Source organism: Octopus bimaculoides, chromosome 2 (genome assembly GCF_046866305.1).
Source record: "Octopus bimaculoides isolate indiv1 chromosome 2, ASM4686630v1, whole genome shotgun sequence".
Lineage (NCBI taxonomy): Eukaryota > Metazoa > Mollusca > Cephalopoda > Octopoda > Octopodidae > Octopus > Octopus bimaculoides.
This window is the reverse complement of record NC_142929.1, coordinates 37,259,545-37,277,907: the sequence shown is the minus strand read 5'-3', so window position 1 is coordinate 37,277,907 and position 18,363 is coordinate 37,259,545. Positions and strand designations below refer to the sequence as shown.

At 32.7% G+C, this 18,363-nt stretch overlaps 1 protein-coding gene across 13 annotated transcripts in view; it reads right to left on the bottom strand.

Annotated features, from left to right (window-relative positions):
- LOC106873450 (dystrophin) overlaps positions 1-18,363 on the bottom strand; it is a 712,951-nt gene that overhangs the window by 531,467 nt on the left and 163,121 nt on the right. For 10 of the 13 annotated variants that reach the window (XM_089343243.1, XM_089343268.1, XM_089343278.1 and 7 more), the window contains 4 exons: positions 15,711-15,791; positions 11,890-12,005; positions 10,900-11,219; positions 5,760-6,005 (listed from right to left, as the gene is read on the bottom strand). In XM_089343243.1, coding sequence (XP_089199369.1) covers positions 5,760-6,005; positions 10,900-11,219; positions 11,890-12,005; positions 15,711-15,791 — 763 coding nt within the window. Of the gene's footprint in view, positions 1-5,759; positions 6,006-6,115; positions 6,539-10,899; positions 11,220-11,889; positions 12,006-15,710; positions 15,792-18,363 lie in introns of those variants that run through there. The other 3 variants (XM_014920809.3, XM_089343326.1, XM_089343333.1) reach the window with 1 other exon arrangement.

The window sequence follows — 18,363 nt, the reverse complement described above, 5'->3', positions numbered from 1 at the left end:
CAATTGCTAACTCCTCTTTTTCAACATTCATGATACATAAATGAACAGCTAAGCTCAATTTTATAAGCAAGCTAAGATTCATATCCCTATTCTAATACTTAGCCATGTATTTGTGAATGAAAGCAAAACCTTATTTCCAGAATCAACAAAGCCCAAACTAATGTACCCTAAGCAATATCCATTTATTTAGACTAAACAAAAGTTTTAATTACAAGTTACTTTATCAAATCGATTACTGCTCTTTAGAATAAAGACTGCAATCATACAAATATGAGTTTTAAATATGAGTTCAACAATAGTACATGCATTTTTATATCTACAACATGGAACAAAATGTCTTAGAATATTTACTACATTCTTCATTCAAATCACTGCTACATTGACTTTGCTTTATATCCTCCTTGGTTCAATAAAATACAGATGTCCCAAAAGTCACTGATGGGTTTCAATTCTCAATAACTTCCTTAATTTTACAAATAAAGGCATGAAATTTTAATACAATATAAAGGACATAATGGAAATTAATATGCATAAGTCAAATTTTGCAACACCACTACATCACATATGAAAAATGACATCCATTTTCGGCTTTGCACACCAGTGCTCTTTCCAAAACTTGTACTATAACACCCTCAAAAGTTTCAGACCCCACTTCTCTGATTTTTCTATTGATGTTCTCCTTCAGTTGCACCAAGTCTTCCGGTTTGCTGACATAAACCCTCTCTTTCAGCTATCCCCACAAGAAAAAAATCTGGGCTAGTCAAATCGGGGGAATGTGAAGGCCAATTGATGTTGCCATAATGGGAGATTATTCTCTCTCCAAAGCACTGCCGTAGCAACTGCGTTGTTTCTCTTGCGATATGAGCAGTTGCCCCATCTTGCTGGAACCATGTATGAGGTCTACTTTGAATGGCCAGGCGCAAAAAGGTCTCAATCATGGATACCTGAAAGAGAGGATTTACATCAACAAACCGAAGACCCTGGTGCAACTGAAGGAGAACATCAATAGAGAAATCAGAGAAGTGGGAGTCTGAAATTCTTGAGTTACAAGTTTTGGAAAGAGCACGGGAGCGCAAAGCCGAAAATGGCTGCCATTTAAGCAATGTCATTTTTCATACATGATGTAGTGATATTGCAAAATTTGGCTTGTGCATAATTTACATTATGTCCTTTATATTGTATCAAAATTTGATAATCTTTTTAATCTGGTTTTTATCTATAATTAAGCTAAAAGTTGAATCTATATCGTGCAGGTGTGATAATGTAGTTGTTAAATTCATCTTGAATCAAGTAATGATCCAAGCCATCTATGTTGCTAATGCCTATTTCAAGGAGCTAGAATGAAATACTTTGTTATAGAAGACAAATTTTCAGTAACACTCTTGGTATTCACCTTGGACAAGCAGTAGTATACTTTGAACCTTTCAATAAAAGATCACTATTGAAATTAACAATTGCTGTTACACATTCAGTTCATATGCAATTTCCTAGCAATAGCTTACATAAATAAGTAAATACAGCATATGGAATACAGCTTATTGAGAATACATCTGAACTAGATCCAACCATAGTTGTTTCAAGAATTGCCATTAAGTTAGCCATTCATAAATTTATAGCTTCTTCCATGACCTTAAAAGATACTAATGAGACTGAATAACTATAATTATAGGCTTATAAATGATCTTATAACTGAAATAAAATAGGTATTATTTCTGTATCATTTCTATATCATAAAGCATGGAAAATAAAAATTACATATTTTATGATCATGACATCATTGCTTAAATGTTTCAAAAGTTCGATCACTGGTTCACTGCATTTATGACACAAGATAATGTCTGTGCAACAAGAAAAAATACAAAAGGAATTGTATTTAAAAGCACCAGCCTATCACTTTACATACCATTTTGAAAGCACCAATTTTACATTTCTCGTGAGTATACATTGGCAAAAGCTATATACAAACATATACCACAGGCTTCTGTTCAATGTCTGTCAACTAAGTTCAATTCAAAGCAGTAGCAACCTGAGGCCATGGTAAAATACATTTGTGTCAGTTGCTACATAGTGAGACTGAATGTGGTACCAAGTAGCAGCAATACAAATTTCTTAATCATATTGCTATGTCTGTGGCTGCTTTACTGCACTTGTATTATTTATGACCATTCTATTTTATATTTCATATTAAATAATTGTTGCATATTCTTCTTCAAGCAACCACAACCAACATATATTTCAGCACATCATAAAACACAAGGAATTTCTGTACCTTATCAGCATTGATAAGTTCTCAATTTCACAATAACATCAATATAATTGAGTGGTCTTCATTTTCTATCAGGGTGTAAAATCTCCAAAATATAACATTTGATATCAATAATGATGAAAAGTACCTGCCAATTTTGTTACAATATTGGCACAGAACTCAGAGGTCAGTGATTTCAAGCATCTTGGATCCTATATTGCTTAAAGTAAGAAAGGTTCTTTGACAAGCAAAAGACAAATCTGGAGTGCCTGCAACAAGTTTCAAAACATCTGGCAATCAGTTTATGACCTTCTCCAGGGCATATATAGAGAGCATTTTTTTTTCTCCAGGGAGCTTGTTAAGATTACCTCAATAACACAAGCACCTGAGGCTTAAACTATCTCCTGGCATGAGTACAAGGTCATAGAAGAGATTTATGGACATATTCCACCCACCTCAATTATTTGCTTAATGTAACTTTACACTTCTAATAGGTGGCACATACTACATCCTGTCTCTCACTCCCAGTACCCATAGAGTGAAACCCTATTTCTATGACATACAGACAACATATCCAGCTCTTCATGCTGACCTATTCTTATACCACCTACTTTAACTTTCTTTCACACCCTATCTCTTCACTGATGTGGAATGTATTATTTATTACAGTCTTTTACAAAAAAGTAAACTATCCAGTAGAGAAGCTACTTGCAAAAAATTCACTGGAATGAGTCATCAAAAACAACTCCTAAAGCGTTGATAAAATGAATATACATCAAAATCACAATCAAAATCTCAATCAAATTGAAATCCCAATGGAAATTGTAGTTGTGGTCGATGCCAGTGCCACCTTACTGGCTCCCATGCCGGTGGCACACAATAAGCACAATTCATGTGTGAATCGTTGCCAGTGCTACTGACTGTCTCCTTGTGCTGGTGGCATGTAAAAAGCACTGTCCAAACATGGTTGATGCAGTCAAACCATCCAACCCATGCCAGCATGGAAAATGGACGTTAAACGATGATGATGATGATACCAAGTGATAGTGATGAGGCTATAAAAATATGAGTCAGTATATGTGCAAAATTGGCAAGAAAAACCAATTAATTTCTTAATTAGGTACAAAACCACAAATTTATAGGAAATAAGAAGATTTTGAAAACTCCAAGCTTTTTCTAAGACAGTGCTTTACCTTTTAGCATTTAAACCAACCATATCCAGCCCAAATGTTCAAACTAGCCATACCCAGTCCAACTATTCAAACTGTCCAGATTTGGCCTCTCACACCTACCCTAAAATGTCAATCTAAAAATAAACAATCAAATTATCAAAATCTTGAAGTTGTGAGACAATGCAGGATAATTCAAAATAATGTGAATAAATAAGCATTACATTTGACAGAGTAATCTGAATGCTAAACAGTTAAGTGTGTTGGCTTAAGCTATAAATTAAAAGTGGTTGGCATTAGGAAGGGCATCCAGCTGTAGAAATCATGCCAAAGATAACAATAGAGATTAATGCAGCCCCGCAACTTGCTGGTTTATAATCAAACCATCCAATTCATACCAGCATGCAAAGTGGGTGTGAAATCATGGTGATGATGATGAATATCTTATGTAACACTAAATCGTTTCAGATTATAACAAACCAATAAGAAAATCAAAATACAAGTAACAAAACCTTGTAAATATATTTAAATATATGGAATGAAATGAAATAAAACAGTCCATAATGTTTTTTGCTCCTAAGTGTAGGTTGGTATAATTTCTTCCTTTTTTTTTTTTGTCCTAACCATGAAAGTGATATAATATTATGTAGGCAAGCAATGTTTTTATTTGCTATGATTGAAATTTAATTCTTATAGCATGGTTTTGAAAAACTTTGAATCAAATGTTTTGCAAAGTAATTAAAGAACTTTATTTTTCAATTCAATTTTTTTTTCCAATTAAAAAAAAACACAGTGTTTATAGATATTTAAGGAATTGTGTCACTAACATATTAAATAAAGTTGAAGATAAATTTTCTATGAGAGTAAGGAATATATGAGTAAATAAAAAATATTTACTGCTTGTTGCCAAATGAAAACTAAAAACGAAACCAGAGAATAAGGACCAACAGAGACAATAATCAGGTTGAAATGAAGAGAAATATTTCAGCAAACACACTGAACACATATTAGCATGGAAAACTGAACTTGTAACTATGATATAGTAGTGAAATTTCTTCCTAAAATAATGCAGTCTGCATAAATATGGTATTTGATAAGAAAATTTGAAATATATATATATATATATATATATATACACACACACACACACACACACACACACACACACACACACACACACACACGATCATTGCTGAGTGCCTGGAATGGTTTCAAAAAGCGTTGATAGCTAGAAACACATACCAACATTTTATATAAATATGCCATCATTATATTAAGTTGATGCCACATATTAATGCAATCTAGTATTACAATATCAGTAAAAAATTTAAATTAAACAACATTCAAACAAGTTTCAGAAATGTCAAATTTTGAGATTACTTAATAGTAGCACAAAGCCCATTGATGAATCCTTAAAAATTTAAAAACAATAAAATGTTATCATGAAAGTTTCTTTTATATATAATGACAACAATGTAAGACACGTGGATGTGAGAATATTCACACACACACAGACAGTCATAACTTTCACTTGTAATTCATGTTTGAAATTAAATATAAAGTTTAGTAAAAGGTAAAAGATTGAAACAAGTTCTGAAGTAAGGACCCAAGATTGTTTATTACACTACTATTTAACAAGTAAAAAGGAAAGACAGCTAGAAAACATGTAACACTGATATTAGTGAGATGATTCATAATACTGGGATAAACAATTTACAAATCATACACATGTGAGAAACCCAAGACAAAAATGTCTGCAATAATTTCTCATACAACTTGTTTAATAAAAAGGAATTTCAAGCAAACTTTTAGTTAACATTAAATCATCTTCATTGATGATCTAAATTTAATTTTTTAATTAACAACCTTTGGGCTGAAATGTATAAAAGAATAAAGAATTATTCCTTCACTTATTTATTATGTTTGAAGATAAAAATGTAGAAAGTATTTGTTTATCCCTAAGTAATAACTGTTATTTTCTAAACACACAAAAAATACTATTAAGCTGTAAATAAAATCAAAAAACTAAATTTCATGACATTTAATACATTAAATGTCCCAGTTTACTTTATTTAGCACATTGAATATGAAACTATACATGCACACACACACAAATATACAATAGTATATTCTTTTTATAAAATCAAATAATAATTATCAAAGAAAGCATCTTCAGTTTCAACAGTTTATATGTTTATTAATCCTTTCTTATTCATTTATCATGGACCAATTTGAAATACAATGTTAATCTTTCTATCATTAGCAATGTATTGTTTAATAACAATTCAACTAAAGCAAATATGAAGTGAAAGTCACAGGTGACTATTGATAAAATATCTACTTACTTTATGTTCATTAAATTGTTGCTTAACTTTTGTGACCCCAAGCATGTCAGAAGCATCACCATCAGCTGAATGTGCTATAGTCTCAACAACAGGTTCTTGTTTTGCAATTACTTCCTCTGCTTCCAGTAGCCATGCTAAGACATTTTCTAACATGTCCTGATAGGAGAGGAGGTCAAGTGAGCTGGTGCTCATGGTGCTATGCCGGCTTGAAGTACTAGAACTGCCACTACTAAGAGACATCAATGACTGAAAAGTGACATATAACACAAATAATTAGCAACTTCAATAATTAAAGAATTCTGTTACAATGAATATATACAAATAACTAAACAGAATAAAATTAATGTTATACCTACTTGATTTTTCACTTGAAGTAGCCATCAAAAATCTTTAGAAACATTTTATAACAAGTTATAATTTTCCAGTAATAGATGGAGATTACTGGATTTTGTTTTTAAACACCAACTCTCTACTAACAAAGCAGTCAGAGCTGTAACAGCATTTACTGAGAACACAAACAAAATAATCCTGGGTACTAATGTTTTGCCTTGTCCACCCACAGTCAGCTGCTTGTTAATACAACAAACCAAACAGAAATAACCATCGCTATCTCTTATGTTCTTACTTTTCATTCAAATATACAAAACTAAAGAGAGGTAGCAGTCTGAAAATAGTCCAGCACTGCCAGGAAGTAGAGATAATCTCTTTGCTGTTATAGGCTACCCTATCAAGTTTCTACATTCTCCCTCCCTCTCTCTGTCTCTCTCCTAATAGTCAGTAACTCACTCTTACTTTCTTCTCATACTTTCACTACCCACCCACTCAACAGAGAGAGGTGTGTCTTGGAGTAGACAAGTCAACATACTTTGCTGAGTTTAGCATAACTTCAAAAACACATGGCTACTTAAATAGTTTGCTTTTAAATTAAAATTTTATCCATAAATAATACTATTCTGCTTCCATTGAATTCTTAGAAAACTTATTAAACTATGGAAGATAATACAGACACATAAAAACCAAGCTGTACGTAAATACATATATAGTGCTATCAATAGGCCTGTAGCTTAATTTGATCAAATTCAAAGCAAAAACTGTTTCGAACTGTCATGCATTTGAAACACAGAATTTCTTTTTTTTAGTTAATTTTCACTGTTTCTAAATAATTTATTTATTTAGTATGGAAACTATGGTATACCAAAACTAAAATGTATAGACTATAAACTTCGAAAGATAGATTTTTGTCCATAAAAAGCATTATACATGTGTATATAGCAGAACTGATATTCAGCCTCGTATTCTAATTCTATAACTCAATCATTTTTAATAATAATAGTTTTGAACAAAGATATACAGCCACAAATTTGAAAAGACGATTATAGTCAGTTCCATCAAAGCTACCCTCAGTATTTAACTGGTACTTATTTTATCAACTTTGGAAAGCTGAAAACAAAATTGATCACAGCAGAATTTGAACACAAAACATAAAAAGGTATTACTAAACACAGAAGGCATATTGTTCACTGCTCTACCTATTCTGTCATCAATTGTAATTTTAACAACAATAATAACTTCTAAAATTGGCAAAAGGCTTCAAATTTTGAGAACAGATGGAGTAGAATTAATCAAACTAATGTACTTCACTGGTATTTATTTTACCCACTTCAGAAGACTGAAAGTGAACTTGACTTAGTGTTTCAACCAACTGATTCATTCAGTTTACTCATGCAGTTTTCAGTTCAGCTTTTTGTACTCTAAGCTCAAATCCTGCTGAGGCCAAATTTGTCTCTCATCTCTCCAAAAGCAACAAAATAAAGGACTGCTCAAATACTGGGATCAAAAATATCGACTTAACCCTCTCTCCTTAAAACTGTTGGCCTTGTGCTTAAACTAGAAAATCATTGCACTGGGTTGATTTTGCATGTCATTTCTATTCCCCTTAGTTGACAGAAGTACTGATAATATATTGATTTAGTCTGACTTTACTACTACCTTTCATCCTTTTGGGAGTCAATAAATTAAGTACCAGTGAAACACCGGGGTTGATATAATCGACTAGTCCCCTCCTCCACATTTCAGGCCTTGTGCCTATAGTAGAAATCATTAAAATTTGTGTGGTGAGCAGATGAGAATCATGACCATGCCTGGGAAAATGCTCAGTAACATTTTATCTGTCCTTATGTCCCAAGTTCAAATTCTGCTGAGGTTGACTTTGCCTTTCATCCTTTCGAGGTCAATGAAATAAGTACCAGTTGAGCACTGGGGTTAATATAATCAACTGCCTCCTCCCAACAAATTTAAGGCCTTGTGCCTATTGTAGAAAGAATTATCATTAGTGTGGTGAACTCAGAGCTGGTACTAGGCCTGGCAAGCTAGGTGACTATCTGGGTTTTTAAAATTTGAGGTCCCACAAATAACCTACACAAAATTTCTTCAGTCTATAAAAAACACAAAAGCTTATCAATAACAAGAGCAAGTAAGATCACTCTAAAAACAAAGAAGTTATGGAGAACATGGGTAGACAGAGAGAAGTGCAAAATTCATGTGATGTTATGATCCATCACATGATTTGTTCTGAAATATTTCAAATTATGTGCACAGATTTACTCAGTTAAATACATAATCATAAAACTACAGATTTCTTATTCACAAGTTGACCATAATTTTATGACTGCATTTTCCAGCAGGAGGATCATGTAGAAAAAAATTGGAGAGAGAGGTTCCCATTGCTGGACTGAGAGAAGAGAACACACATTGTAAGACTGGCCTAGGATGCTGAATTCCTTGTGCTGGCTCAGGGCATATTGGAAGAAACAAGGCCAAAATAACATGCAGTATTAGATACATCCCTTTATATTCTAATTTCAAGTATTGCTAAAGTTGGTTTGTTTCGTTTTCCAGGGGCCATAAAATAAGTACCAGTTTAATTGACATACTTACCTCCCAAATTTCTAGCTTTTGCATAAATAAGAAATCATTAGTAAAGATGGAAGAGTGCAGAATCAGTAGAACATTGCACTAAATACTCTACACTATTTAGTCTTGTTCTGTAATTGTTCTGGTAAATATCCCACAAGACTTTGTTTTCACTCCTTCAAGGCCAGTGACAATAATATCAATTTTGTACTTAGGTTAGTTCAGTCAACTACTCTCCTCCCTAACACATAACAGCAGCAATAGCATCCCACCACCATCAGCATCATCATCATCATCATCATCATCATCACTAAGGCTGTACCTACTGAAACAATTAAATGATTAAGCTATATAATAGTTCAATATCAACCAGTTCTTTACTTAATTCATAATAATTTCTAACCTCCTGGAGTTGATAAATTATCAACCAGTCAGTTTAAGTTAGATATACTGCTCTTCTCTAAGTTTAATGTAAACATTAATCTATGTAAATAACCACATGCATGCATTTGCATCTGTGTATTTCTTCCTCTTATTTTTAATAAAATTTCTGTAGTGATGAAAAAATCATTAAAGGCACCGTTCAAACGTGGTTGATGCCAGGTTCACCTGACTAGCTCCTATGCCGATGGCACGTAAAAAGCACCATCTGAACGTGTTTGTTGCCAGGCCCACCTAACTGGCTCCGGTGCCAGTGGCACATAAAAAGCACCAACCGATCGTGGCCAATGCCAGTATCCCCTGACTGGCTCCTGTGCTGGTGGCGCGTAAAAAGCACCTGCTACACTCTTGGAGTGGCTGGCGTTAGGAAGGGCATCCAACTGTAGAAATTCTGCCAGACCAGATTGGAGCCTGGTGCAGCCACTGGCTCTCCAGACCTCAGTCAAACCGTCCAACCCATGCCAGCATGGAAAAACAGATGTTAATCGATGATGATGATGATGATGAACAACAAAGTAATGTGATACATTATTTTTATACCAGATTTCAATCTTTTATATATATATATATATATATATATATATATATAGTTGAAATTTACAGAAAAACAAAAGACGAAGACAGGTGTATAAACAACAAGCAGGTGTATTAATTTGACACTTGGGAAGGCAAGAAAGACTTTCCAGCATGGAAAAACAGATGTTAATCGATGATGATGATGATGAACAACAAAGTAATGTGATACATTATTTTTATACCAGATTTCAATCTTTTATATATATATATATATATATATATATATATATATATAGTTGAAATTTACAGAAAAACAAAAGACGAAGACAGGTGTATAAACAACAAGCAGGTGTATTAATTTGACACTTGGGAAGGCAAGAAAGACTTTCATATTTTGAGCCTACGCTCTTCAACAGAAAGGAACATGAGGAAATAAACAGAGAGAGAATAAAAGTTTTGGAGTTAGCGGTCAATCACTGTGTCTGGCCATGATTGATCATATATATATATATATATATATATATATATATATATATATATATATATATAATTAAAAAGTAACATAATTATACATTACGGAGGATATATTATAGACAATAATTATTTATTAATATATCAATGGCCAAACATGTTACAATAAAATACATAGAAGAAGAATGTTTATAATTATGAACAGGTCATAATTATAACTACGAGGGTTTCAAAACCCTTACATATTTTAAAGTTGTCGATTCTATTTGTCATGTTGCCTGCAGACATCTCTTATTGTGAAGAGAAATAATATGAGTGATAAAAATGGCTTTATAGTGGTTTTGACTGCTATTTCTAAACATGTAAGGGTTTTGAAACCCTCTTAGTTATAATTGTGACTTGACTTGTTCTTAATTATAAACATTCTTCTGAGAGAGAGAGAGAGAGAGAGAGAGAGAGAGAGAGAGAGAGAGAGAGAGAGAGGAGAGAGAGAGAGAGAGAGAGAGAGAGAGAGAGAGGAGAGAGAGAGGATGAGAGAGAGGAGGAGAGAGAGAGAGAGAGAGAGAGAGAGAGAGAGAGAGAGGAGAGAGAGAGAGAGAGAGAGAGAGGAGAGAGAGAGAGGAGAGAGAGAGATAGGGAGAGAGAGAGGAGAGAGTGAGAGAGAGAGAGGAGAGAGAGAGGAGAGAGAGAGAGAGAGAGAGAGAGAGAGAAAAGAGGTGAGCAGATGACTGATTTGACTACAAAGGTGCTTATTCAGACTTGAACTAAAAACTAAGCAAAATGTTTTTTTTTTTCCTACCTCAGCAGCAGCAGGATTCAAAGCTTCATAGTTAGTCTTGTCCATACACTTTGCACTTATTTTATTCATATCATCTTCAACAGTAAGTGAAGAACTGGATTCAGTAGTAACAGTCGCTGCAGGTTGTGTAGGTACACTGTGCTCATCGATACTCTTTGGAGAAGATGATATTAAAGTTGTTTCAGCTTGTAAGTTTTTAACTGAATCTAATTTTGTATTTGTTTCATTTGATGAATTATTGCTTGAATTTTGCAGGACTTGAAATAAACACATTATATACATTATAATGCATTTCTTGTCAGGATTGTCTACATTAACATCTGTAATGAAAATATAGTAATATTAACACAATAATCACACATCACATATTTAGCTTCTATGGAGAAGGTAAACCGAAACATTTAAGTTGTTAACTTTTGCAGAAGAAATTACCAATATAGTGGGGCAACAGTAATCTAACTTAACTAATCTCTTTTAGCATAGGAAAATAATGTATACTCATTAATTAATAATGGAAATATAAGATTTTTTTCAATAATTCTCATTTCAAAACATAAGACGTATTGAATCAGGTCAGAATCAGTGTGAATGACAGATTTAATTAATTTGAGGAATAATTACAACTGTAAAGTAAAACAAAATTAGAACCCTATGACAGGTTCTAAATATAAAGGAATCAATTTCCTAATTTTGTTTCAAGGACAACTGACAACCTTGAACATGAATGTAGATTAAAGCAAACTAGGAGGTGGGGGACACTAGTAGCTATCTGAATGTTAAGTAACCTACTTTAAAATTCCTCAATTCAGACTAACATGAGAAAGAAATATATAAATATATATGCAAAATAAAGTTTTCCATTTCAAATAGAAATAACAATTATTTTTAATTTCTATTACTTTCTGCTTTTAAAAATACCAAAACATAATAATTATTATGAATAATTATCAATTTAAAATATTTTTTTTTAAATTAAATAAATTCACCAACCTTCAGGATCCAATAATGGATCAATATTCAAATGTTGGTGTGCAACATTGAAAGCATGTGACAGATTATAGTAATTGTCTTTATCCAAAAGATCATCATATGAAAATAACTCAGATCTAAGAATATAGATTTAAAATATAAACATACAATGCTGTTATAATACATATTTACAATTTAATTTATCTTTATTTTATCAATTTCAACAAAAGAAAAAGAGAGAGTTACATTCATTACATAGTGAATATGTAATATATTTTCAGTTCTATGTTTTACAAGACATGTCTAACAACCAACCATACACCATCAAATATTACTAACTCAACAGCCTGTCTCTATACTACTTGATTGAGATGACTGACAGACTGAGAAAGGAAGATGTCAAAAGAGAAAGATAGAAAGGACTGAAATAATTTGAGATAATTAATCTTTTTGATACCAAAATGAACAAGACAGCCCCTGGTTCTACAATACTAACTCCCTGTTTTAAAGTGATTTTAATTAAAATCTTCCATCAGAATTTCATGTTATTTTATGTTCCAAACACCAGCTTATGCCAGCAAGGAAAACGTATGGCAAACAAAGAGGAAGAGGACAACAGTGACAATGAACAATAGTGTATTTCAACAGAAATATTGTATAAAAAGGGTTAACCCTTGGAAGAATTTATGGCCAACTGATAATGTTGAAACATAAAAAGATAAATTTACCTTTAAATAAATGTTGAAATTTGGAGTTGATTCTGACTAAATATTCTCATATAAGGGTGAGTGGACAATGTAGTAGTTCAGTTAATAGTAATAGGGAGAATAAAACAACTTTGGATTAAATGAATGATGAGGATATCGAATATTTTTGTAAAAGAAACTTTACTAATTTTCAAACAGTATGATTGGATTAACATTATTATTATCTTCATTATTTCTTTTCTTGCATTATCTATGTCACTATTCAGCTCAGAGACACAACACTTTCCTCAACATCCGCTGTTCTGAGTATTGCTGCCAAATGTATACTTCCTATGAAGCTTGGTATTTTTAGCTTTTCATGCTAGTATATTGCTTTCATTGAGATGGTCCCAAGTGCACCAATCATGATAGGTATCACACTCACTTTTCAGGCTCTATGGATGTGCTTCACTTCCAATGCTAGATCTTGGTAATTTTTGACTTTCTCATTCTCTGTCTTCACAATATTCTGGTCTGCAACTATAGCTACTTTAACAAGTGTCTACTTTTCGGACTCCTTCCATGAGAGAGTAATATCTAGTTGGCTATGTTGCAGCTTCTTATCTCTGTTGATTAGCATATCCCATGTGAGTTTCACCTGATCATTCTCTGCTATTGGCAAAGGTTGGTGGTCGAATCACTTGTTAGGACATTCTAATAATATTATTATTGAGTAAGGCAGCGAGCTGGCAGAATTGTTAGCACGCCGGGCGAAATGCTTAGCCGTATTTCGTCTGCCACTACGTTCTGAGTTCAAATTCCGCCGAGGTCGACTTTGCCTTTCATCCTTTTGGGGTCGATAAATTAAGTACCAGTTACGCACTGGGGTCGATGTGATCGACTTAATCCCTTTGTCTGTCCTTGTTTGCCCCCTCTATGTTTAGCCCCTTGTTGGCAATAAAGAAATAAGAATTGTTAGCACACTGGGCAAAATGCTTAGCGGTATTTCATCTGCCGCTACATCCTGACTTCAAATTCCATGAAGGTCGACTTTGCCTTTCATCCTTTTGGGGGTCGATGAAATAAGTACCAGTTCTGCACTGGGGTTGATGTAATCAACTATCCCTCTTCTCTAAAAATTTTCAAGGTCTTTTGACTAGAGTAGAAATAATAATTATTATTGAGTGAGAGAGCAGTGCATGCCATCAAAGTGATGACACTGGGATAAAATATATGAAGCCCAGTATACCCATCATGACTGCCCGTCTGATAAGGGTACACCAGGCACATGCTTCATAACTATGTGTGTGCAACAAGGTGATCTCATATCAAGATAAACAGCACATGACCTTGCAGGTGGGGTTCAGTTAGAATTTTCTTCAGGTTGAGTAGCCCATTCCACTCAAAAGGTCCCTCAATAAGGGTTGTTTAAGGATGCTGAATGAAACACCCATGTTTCCAGAGGTAAATTATTCAAACTCCAAAGAATTCCTTTCAACACATGGCTATGATGCTCCCCTACTACTTCTGCTCATGATCAGAGATGCACATATCATCAACCACTAAGGGACATGCTCAAGTGGTTATGGTCAAACAATTGACAAGCAAATCTGTGGTTTTGAGCAGAATACTTGCTGTAGCTCATCTTTTATACCAAGAAAAAACAATGTACATGATAACACTTCCAGTCAGTTAAGATCAGAAGCCAAGAGAGCCCCTGTCTGGTACTGCATCAGGAAATTTATTATTCTTAGCATTATCATTATTATTATCATTATATAAGTAGTATAGTAGCAGTAGTAGTAAAGCAGTGAGCTGGTAGAACTGTTAGCATGCTGGACAAAATATTTAGCGGCATTACATCTGTTTTTATGTTCTAAGTTCAAATTCCCCTGAGCTCAACTTTGCCTTTCATCCTTTTGGGGTTGATGTAATCAACTAGCCCCATCAACCCAAATTTCAGGCCTTGTGCCTATAGTGGAAACGATTACTACTACTACTACTACTACTACTACTACTACAGTGATGAGCTGGCAGAATCATTAACATGCCAGGCAAAATGCTTAGCAGCATTTCATCTGTCTTTACATTTTGAGTTCAAATTCTGCTGAGATCAACTTCGCCTTTCATCCTTTCAGAGTCAACAAATTAAATACCTGTTAAACGCTGAGGTCAATGTAATTGACTAGTCCTCTCCTGCAAAATTTCAGGCCTTGTGCTTCCAGCAGAAAGGATTATTATTATTATTATTATTATTAGTCAGAAGCTTTTTTTCTTTCTATTTTTTAGAAAGCAACATGCAAGCGATTCACTCAGCTTAAAACCTCATCAACACAACTGGATGTTGTTTCTCCCAGACATCAATAGAAACGAACTAAGCCTAGTTATACTCAACCTACACTAGACTACTCACAGAACCAATAAATCTCTTTAATCCATTGATACCTACACCTCATGAACTCAACCACACACTGGTGGCTTTGTTCATACTGTAAAGCTCTCCTGACACTAAGCATACCTTTGCAACTAGATACACATTCCTTATAGGCTCACAGAGGCAACCAAGCAATGAGCAGGAGCCTCAAGATTTGCACACTGGGGTGAGAAATAAACAACAGAACAAATACAAAAGAATAAGCATCCTGCCCATTTTAGATTCTCTCAACTAACCACTTGAAAGGAACACTTCTGAGAAAAACAGAAAACCTCTAATCTCTATTTTTAAAATAAATATATTTCCATTAAATCTGCACTTGGGTTTTCCACAGTTCAACACAATCTCATATTGTGTTTCATCCCACTGATGCATTCTTTCTTGTTGGTTAAACAGTCAGCTAGTTTTGAATGTTCTCAAAGATTCACTTCCTGAACAGGTTGCTGTCATTTATTGCTATGGTATATTTTACATAAAAATAAAATTTGAGGAATAAGAAAGTTAGATAATGTAGATAACTGTAAATTGCGCGTGCGTGTGTGTGTGTGTGTTTCTTTAAATGATTTCAGTCATTTTGGTCTGCATTTCAATTTGAAACAAAAAGCTAGAAATATGAAACCTAATCAATATTGATTTTATTCTAATTGCTGTAGATAATTGCTGGAGTGGAACCTTGTAACAAACATTTAGTCATTAACTAAATTAAAAGAAGTTTGACTTACCGGTGTTTATGTATTAATGCATTAAATGCTAAACCATCCTTCCAGCTTGTTGTAAAGTTTTTTAATTCAACTTTATCATAGCTGAAAAACAAAATTAATATATATTAGATTATTAGTTAACAACTAATGTCACCTGAAAAAATAATATCCTTGATTTACTCGTCACTTATTACTCACACTTTCAATTAAACATTGCATTTATTTCACTATTCATATATTCAATTAGTTTCTTTGACATCAATCTGTAATTATTGAGTGTTCAATCAAAGGGTATTTTTCTTTTAATAACCATTTATTTTTCAAGAATAAAACTATATGCAGTTCATTCATTTTGCATCCATTTTTCCATGCTTGCATGTGTTTGATGAATATGCTATTTGACACATTGTTTTACAACCCAGATGTCTCTTTGATGCTAATCCTTACCTGTATTCCAAGTAAAGGGTCACTTATTTCACATGGCTTAAGAGGAACAAAGTGCCTGGATGATTTATTGACAGGAGAACCTGATCACCACACATTCATACAAACAATTGCATATGTAAATAAAAATACAGACACATGCATACATATATATTATATACAACAGTCTTCTTTCAGTTTCCATCAACCAAATCCACTCACAAGGATTTGGTCAGCCCAAGGTTATAATAGAAGACACTTGCCAAGGGTGCTGTGTTGTGGAACTGAATGCAAAACCAACCACAAAGTTAGGAAGTGAAATTCTCAACCACACAGTCATGCTTGATATTCTATTTCATTAGCTGAGATTGAAACAAAATAGTTAACAAACATAATTGTGCTGATTAATCAAATAAATTTTAATGACAATTTTATAGTAATTTGTAAATGTCTCTAATGATGCTGTTGAAGACATATAGTCCAAGAGAATAACTCCAATCAATACACTAGTTATTCCAAGCGAAAAGAAACTGTACATCTAATCTTTTTTTTAATTTTTTTTTTTTTTTTCATAACATTTTAACACTCATGAGGCTAATTTGAAAGTAAACAAGGAAAAAAATCTACTCTGGTGATTTAAAAGCTTTACAATATTCTATCTTAAAATTATTTCAACACATACACTGCATACTTTTATTTACTTTTTGAATATCACCTGAAATCTTAAAAGAATCACATTCTAGGCATTGTGAAGTCAAAAATGTTATTTAAAATGGATTTAAGATATTAGTTTAAACTGATATGTTGATTATATTTCAACATGTAACCTTTAATAACATTAACACTGGTAGGACAGACAAGTTTTTGTTGATTACTGATACTAGGTTTACTCCAAGATTCAGAATAAAAATAGTATACCTAATGTCTAGAGCAGTGGTTCTTAGCCTAAACAGTAGCATGTACCCTTACTCCTTTAGTGGTGTTGTGAGCTTACAAAGGGAGTGCTATGACATGTACTAAATATTTAGAAGGGTTTTCTAAGAAACATGATATTTAAAGTAAATACATTTTTCATATTTTAAACAAATTTTCAAAAAAACCTGTTTGGATTAAAATATTAATAGAACAGTATATCATCAGTAAACAGAAACTTGATAGAAGATACATCAAGGTCCAATATAATTTCATTACATAAATCCTTGCCTTATTTAATAAATTTCATGATTGAAAAAAAAATTAACATGAGAGGCATTAATCCATACATATCTACAAAGAGGCACATGCTGCATAAGGAAAGCAAATATTCATAATAAACTACAACAAAATTAGCTTCAGTTTGATTTTTCTTTCTTTTTTAAAAACAGGCTGAGAGGTCATTTGTAAGATGCTATCTTGCAAAAGAAGGTACTAAATTACAAAAGGTGAAGAACCATCAACCTTTAACATAACCATTTTGCTTCACTAAGTATTATTAGAATAAATTCCACATACAATATTCATATTTAAAAAATAACTATATCATAACAGTAATACTTAATAATTTAATCATTAAGAATGCATTAATTAACTCCATCACTTGTTGAATATACATTAATACAAAATAAGTAAATATACTAAATGGCTGAACAAAATAGTTTCTATTGTATAGAATCATGTAGTTTTAAAGAGCTTCGAAAAGCAGAGTAATAGCCAAGTAATTTAACTATAATGTAACAATAGCAAAATACTGTACCTTATAAAGAAAATCGTGGAACACCGACTTCTTTTTTTAAGCTTTTGCTTTTTTTTTCAAGTTTTTGATTTTTAAGATTTTAAGTTTTCGTTTTTTTTTTATTTTTAAATTTTCATTTTTTAAAGGCTTACAGAGAATTTGGAGCTTAATATAAAATTTGTTGAGATGCCAACTCAACATGCATATAAATAAGAAAAGAAAGGATAATAAAAAGCTGAATATTTTAGAATTTATTACATAAATTTATGATTTCAAAGAAAAGCAAAATATTTTTCTATGGTGTTACCCTGAATAGTTCTCTCAAACATTGTAAAATAAAAGTTGGTTTGGATATGTGAAAATGATGTGTGATCAGGTGAATATATATTTTCTTGTTAATTAATATCCACAAGGAAGACACTCTGGTAGTAGCCTATTCATTAATAAATAAGAGTTGGTAAAACAGGAATGTTCAATGTGGAGGAGTTAAAAAACAAGTCTCTCTTTCTAACAGTTATTATTATGATGTAATTTGTTACT